Source organism: Cupressus sempervirens, chromosome 1, assembly GCF_028749045.1.
Source record: "Cupressus sempervirens isolate cs-2001-9-10 chromosome 1, ASM2874904v1, whole genome shotgun sequence".
Taxonomy (NCBI): Eukaryota; Viridiplantae; Streptophyta; class Pinopsida; order Cupressales; family Cupressaceae; genus Cupressus; species Cupressus sempervirens.
In genome coordinates this window covers 778,340,777-778,348,048 of record NC_143118.1, presented here as the reverse complement: position 1 = coordinate 778,348,048, position 7,272 = coordinate 778,340,777, and the positions used below count along the sequence as shown (strand labels likewise).

At 29.0% G+C, this 7,272-nt stretch overlaps 1 protein-coding gene across 1 annotated transcript; it reads left to right on the top strand.

Annotated features, from left to right (window-relative positions):
* The first annotated feature begins 4,700 nt into the window (after nt 1-4,700).
* LOC149580185 (GDSL esterase/lipase At4g26790-like) lies at nt 4,701-6,594 on the top strand. The gene is made up of 5 exons (XM_089813088.1): nt 4,701-5,055; nt 5,365-5,495; nt 5,616-5,849; nt 5,937-6,195; nt 6,316-6,594. The coding sequence occupies exons 1-5, from the start codon at nt 4,785-4,787 to the stop codon at nt 6,507-6,509; spliced, it is 1,089 nt and encodes a 362-aa protein (XP_089669214.1). The 5' UTR covers nt 4,701-4,784; the 3' UTR covers nt 6,510-6,594.
* Nucleotides 6,595-7,272: the final 678 nt, after the last annotated feature.

The following is a 7,272-nucleotide window of genomic DNA, read 5'->3' as shown; positions in this document are numbered from 1 at the left end:
TTTTTGGTGATTTCTTGTGTTAAATATTTACAGTGTCTAAGAATAATGGCTCCATTCACGTATGATCACTATGAGAAAATGAAAATGGGTAGACAAGTTGCCAAGCATAAGGATGAAGAAAATAGATTTAAGTTGTTAGAAGAAAATTGATGTAATATATTTTTTTTCAATACTTTGTGAAATGCAAGTACAATTTTAATTTGCCACTTTAATATTTTGTAATTTTTATTATACTTACTATACTATTGTACGATTGTAGTATTTAAAGTTTTCATTTACTTGTATACTACTATGAATTACATTTTAAATGTTTTAAATACATGTTTTCACATCCATAATAAAAAAATGGACTTTTAATATACCCTTGTAAATTCTTTTTAGTATCCTTACATCAAACAAAATGTCCACTTCTTTTCTTATGCCCTTATAAGTTTCTATCACTCTATCTCAAGTAATTTTTTTCAAGACAATAAATACTAATGTTTAAAAAATGTGTGTCAAGATATCAATTTGATCAAATATATTTTATGTTTATTTCATGTACTATACCTTAGTTTAATGATAATAGTTACTATCCTTGATGCAATAGTTATTTCATTTTTGAAAAAGTCATATTATTTATCATGTTTTGATGATATAATTTATTTTCATAATTTCCATGTAGTTTACGAAGATGTTAGAAAAATTATGTTTGGAATGGGTTTAATGGTGGTTGCAAGACTTTCATTGTAGACTTCCACAAAATGTCATCCTTCATATAGAGGAGTTGAGTGTTTGGTATTGGGCAAGGGATAGAATGACCAGTTGAATTATAAACAATGGACCAAGGAAAAATCAATTAAAATTTTATAACTACGCTTTGTACTTCAACTTCCATTATGCCACAAAAGTGAAGATGAACTTAGATGTCAAATTTCATCACCTTTAGATCGAGGTTGTAGACTTTTGCGGATGGCTAGATGCTTTGTACCATGAGATTCGTGATCTTTATCTTGTAGGATGCATTTATAAAATTATCATTACCCCAACAGTATGTGTCAGGAAGCACACTCTCTCTAATGAGCTCAATATAAACTTTATGAAATTTCTTAAAGGAGAATCTAAAATTAGCTATCACAAAGGTCCATTCGAAGAATGGTTGATAGCTACTCTTAAATTTGGTTACACAATCACATTCACAATACACCAAGTCATTCCATCTTTCAGGCTATTTCATACAAATTATGGCATACCTACATTATTTCACGTAAAGTCTACTCTGTCAATTAAAGTACAAAAAATTCTTCATGGAAATGTAGAGTTATTACCAGTCCATCAATGGTTGAACAAGTAAAAATATTCTACATAATATTTGTCAATGTATTGTCAACATTTTGAACAATACTATTTTTTGTTATACCCAATTTTGAAATAACTATGAACTATTACACTATTAAGTATTCCGATGGATTATGCCATTATTTCTTTATTACACATGTTTGTATAAAAAAAAAATATTGCTTCAATGTGCTCAAATTGCTTAGCGATATAATGTATAACATTTCTTTGAATTTTATAACATTAAATAATTATCTATATGATTTTAAAATATCTTTTTAAATTACTTTTATTTTATTTTCTATGCAAATTTTTAAAATTAATATATAAAATGTATACTGAAGTATAACAAATTATAATTTTAAAAATAATAGCTTATATATATAAAAAGTGGAGAGATATCTTTCTTAAGGCATCTATTTATAATCTCACTAAGTGCAATAGGCGCCTCCAAAAAGATATCTATCAGCTTAGTTTATATATATATAAGCTAGTTATTATAACATTTATAATTTCTCATGTATACAAGCATTGTATTTATTATATCATATATCAACATTCAGAATTTTTTGATTTGCTTGCGAATTATTTAATTACAATTTATTGAAAAAAATTATAGTTATTATCTTCACAAGTGAGTGAATAAAGCGCGCAGCAGAAGTGAAGAAACTCGGCAGCGAGATACTGCATGAAGAACAACAGCCATTTTGGTATAAACAACTTGTTTGTAAAATAAGAACAATCTTATGACTACTTTGGATCGCTTCACCCATACTATTCCATGCTTTTTTTTATTTGCATTACGTTGAAATCTGAGAGCTACGGAGAACTGTTAGTCCTTTTATTATATCCAAAGTCTCTTTTATCTGCATGAGATTCGCTTATTTTGTGTGGTGTGCAAAAGTCTTATCTTGCAAAACATCATCTGATTGAGCGGTTTGCAACGTTTTAGCTTTCAACAGTATTTTGTATCTTTTGCAGCGTGGTTGAATCGCTTGTTGATTAAGACGAAATATATTTTAAAAGTGATTACGTCTTATTGAATGCAAGATATCCACATCACGAGGAATGAAGCTTGCAAATATATTTAGAATAATTTTGATAGAATAGATGTTTTCTTTGAGGTGCAACCTAAAGTTCTCCTGTATGAGATAGTTAAAAACAACTTAATGAATATAAACCTTCTATTAATTCTTTTTATAAAAATAATAATTGATATATGTGAAAATGATGCATACTATTATTTTATTTCTGATTATTATATTTATTTTTAGCTTTTTCAGAAATAATGGTTAAACACTTTCCACAAAATAGAATGTCATCTACATTGAAATAAAAAAAATATTCATTCCCCAAAGATAAATAAGATTTTCAAAGAATCCAAATTAATCTTAAGTTAGGTGAAACAAATCTACCAGTATGAATAGATCTATTTTTTTTCTAAAGAATCCAAATAAATCTTATGTTAGGTGAAACAAATCTATCAATATGAATAGATCTATTTAAAGTCAAAACTTGAGAAGAGAAATAAGAAAACAAATGAGTTACATGGCTACTGACTGACCCAAAAGAAAAAGTTACAATTTGTCATCCATGTGTGTAAGAAATAGTTGATTTCTATATTCATTGACAAAACACTTGCAGTGTATATTTGTGTTAGTTGATTTTTGTGTTTGTTGATATAAGTTGTAAAACTTTTTAAGAGTTATTTCAATGAACTATTTTTTGTTCATTGAAAAAAAATAAAAGTTACTAGTTAATTATATAATAATGTGTCAAATTTTAGTTTGTCAATTAAAATATATAATTTACATGTTACTTGTATAATATTTTGTTAAAAGAAATTATCCATAGAGTTTTTTTTTGTCTGGTTCATAGACAAAATGTATGATTTAGGATCCATATACATTTAACAAATAATTGAATAAATAATTGAATGCCTTATTTATTGACAATTATTAACAACAATGTATAATGTACTACAAGTCATGTATACATTGATAGACTTAAAAAAATTTATAAAACAAAAAAAAATTAAATCTACCATTCTGATGTCTATTCTGTTATAATACCCAAATAATAACTAAAACAGTTTGGTCGAGCATATGGTCAACAATAGGAGGTTGCTTTAAAATTTATACGAATAGAACAATTGTGATAGCCACATAAATTGGTATTTGAATTTCAACACACTAAAAAATAAAGAAAAAAATAAAGGTCGATCCAAGCCTGAATTTGATGACCCTAATGGCCGTTTTTAAGCTTTTGAATTGTATATGACAACTAGATTGACATGCAAAAAAGTGAATATATAAATTTTAATTTTTTTGGGAAAATAGAGGGGTAAAAATTTATTAAGACAGAAAGAAATACAACAAGTAGAGTTCGATCCTGAGCAACAAGTTCATCAAATTCTTGCACCATCTCAAAAGACGTTGCCCCCTATCCATAATATTCCAGCCCAGAGCATGACTAGAAGCTCATTTGGCTAAACAGTCAGCAGCTCTGTTCCATTACAAAAGAGAATAGTCTGATTAACAACAGTGGCTAGGTGCCAACTAACATTTTCAAGCTCCTATGAGGAAAACAAGTTCACCACCACTTGGGAATCAGACTCACAGATAATCTTGCTCCATCCCGCAAGCAACATTGTTCCACAACATATAATTAGTGAATCTAGATTTTTGCATATATTTCTAATTTATAAATTTAACAACTTGTTAGTTGATTTAAGCTATTACTAATTTATGATACGTTTTACAGTTTGACAATTGATATTTCTTATAAAACTTAAAATGATATGTTTAAAATTGACCAAACCGTCATATGAAAATCATATAATAGACAAGGGTGACCACCAAACTCCAAGCCTGGGTCAATCCATCCATACCTAAACTGCTTAAAAGAGCTTATTTTGAGCACGATTTCACAATGTCTATTTCTTTAGTAGCTTCAAGACGTCTAAACAAATCGTAACAATAATAATATTATATATCAAACAAATAATGTAATGCTAAAAGTGGTGTACACAAAATAACTTGCCTGTGGTTTATTGCCATAAGTCAAGGACTAATAAAAACATGAAACGCAATATCTAATACAATTTAAGCCGTCTCCATATTAGGAAAGTGTGGTCGGTACTTCACCTAATCTGGGAATCAACACATATTCATTACTGCCATGTCTAGAAATATCCATTACAATTTGATAATGTTGCATATATAAAAATAAAGAAAAAATTCCCCTAGAAATATCCATCACATGTTGATAATGTTGAGTATATACGTGTACCTCCTCTTCCTTATTTGTCAACGACTACACCATGGGTTTACCTCAAGTTAGGTAAAGGATAAAGTGTATAGAACCAAACCTCATGAAAACTATAATCATTGAGGCCTTTATGCTGGTTTACCTTCAAAACACTTGAGCTTAAATCTTGTACTGCAATTCAAGGGTTGCTTAGGATCATGAAATTTAGGGCAGAGTCTCTGACTTTGGCCTCTGTGCTTTTTAGTTTGATATTCATAATAGCTCAAAGATGTGATTATTTTTTGTTTGTTGAAGGACAGAAAGTGCCTGCTGCTGTTTTTATGTTTGGAGACTCCTATGGAGATACAGGAAATAATGATTTTATTTGTACAATAATCTCTGGTGATTTTCCTCCATATGGAAGAGATTTTAAAGATCACATTGCCACAGGAAGGTTATCCAATGGAAAGCTCATGTCTGACTACTTTGGTAACCCATATATGCCATATCTTCATGTTTCTATTATAATTACTTTGCCAATAACATTTAAAAGCTCTAAGCTATTATATGTTTGTTCATTCTTAGCTAATAAATGGGTATTGTACATTGCCTTTGACGAAAGAAACAGCTTGGTTATGCATGATTTTGAAACTTCAACACATCATGTGTTGTTTGTTAAGTAAAATTGGTATTTGAAGTTGCAAAGCCTTGTTTTTTTCGGTTTGTTTTGGATTGATTTATTCCTTACCCATTTTCAAATCTCATGATGCTGATGACCAGTCTACCATTTCATTTCAGTTGAGGGTCTTGGAATCAAGGAATTACTGCCTCCATATTTGGATCCTAAGCTCAAGCCCCAAGACTTGCTAACTGGTGTCTGTTTTGCATCATCTGGTTCAGGCTTAGACAATCTCACTGCCCACTTATTGGTAGACACACAAACATAAATTACAATGTTTCATATGACCTTGAAATGCATGTGTACAACAATACATGTCCATAATCTTTTCTATCATGATATTCTTATAAGATGGATTTATATGTTGCAGGAGGTGATACCATTTTGGAAACAAATTGAATATTTTAAAGAGTATAGAAAGAGAATAGTAGGATTGGTGGGAGAGGAAGAGGCCAGCAGCATAATAAAAGAGGCAATGTTTTTCATTTCAGTAGGCACCAATGACTTTATTGCCAATTACTTCCTATTCCCAATTCGGCGACTTCAATTCACTGTTCAAGAGTATACCGATTTCCTCTTGGATGTATATGCAGTTTATATCAAGGTATGGTTGTAATCTGTCTTTGCTCTTTCAACTTAGTTGTTTCCAAGCATATTTGCAGGGAATTACGAGTGATTCTGAATTTTGTAGGAACTATACAATCTGGGTGCCACTAGAATTGGTTTTATCAATGTTCCACCATTGGGATGTCTACCAATAGAAAGAACACTTACAAATCTTTGGAACAAGGGAACATGTGATGCAGAGATAAATCAGGCTGCAGATAAGTTCAATTCAGGATTAAATGCCATGATTGATGGACTCAAATCTTCATTTTCTGGGCTTCAAATGGCTTATCTCGATTACAACAATCTGGTTTCTGACTTCATTGCAAATCCTAGCAAATATGGTATTTGTATTTCCATGATTAGTCACAATACAAATGTTATTAAGCCTAGATGTTTTACTATAAATTAATATATAGGCAGAATTATGTCTAATCTTGCAATACTGCTATGGTAAATGGCAGGGTTGGACGTTATTGCAAGGGGTTGCTGTGGGACGGGTACCGTAGAAGCTGTCTTGCTATGCAACAAACTGACTCCCTTTACATGCCCTGATGCTTCCAAGTATCTCTTCTTTGATTCTATCCACCTCACTCAGAAGGCATATCAAAACATTTCTAATGTAATTTTAACTAGAGATGTCCTTCAACTCCTTTAAACTTACTAGTAGATATAGTTTCCTTGCCCTCAAACTCTAAAAAGTATTTGAAATATAATTTGAATTTTATATTATAGTATAGAAATAGCTTTTTGAGATTCATTAATAAATGTTAGTATAAATTATAAAATCATTAAAATATAAAATTTTTTAATTTGTATATTTAGAATATTTTATTGAAAATTATCTAGTACATTTTACAAATGTAAAGTTTTATATTTAATCATAGAATTGCTAAAATAGGTTTTGTAATTATAGAAATATATGTTTTAAAATTTAATTGTATTCAGTTAATGAATTGAACACATTTAGAGACAAAATTATTATTAGTTAGAATCAATTTTGTAACTATTAAAATAAATATTTTTTAAAAAAAATTGTCTTAAACTTAGAATTTTAACTTATATTTTCTTCTAAAAATAGTAAATGTAAATAATATATGTTTTATGTATAAATTTGTGAAAAAATTATAAGCTTATTTTTAGATTTTTTTTTTGAAGAAAAAAAATAAATTTAAATGTTTGAAGTGTACATATTTATATTTATATATGAAAGCAATTATGTTTAATCGCAATGTTACATGTTTATATTTATAAATAATCTCCTAAAATGTCCTCGTCCATTATGGAGCTCACCTACGACAAGCACAATAATAGGGTAATAATTTGAATATAAAGATATTATAGTAATTTGTTCAAAAAGATATTATATATTTATAAACATTGATTGGCATTGCCTTCCTATGCATATGTAATATATATAA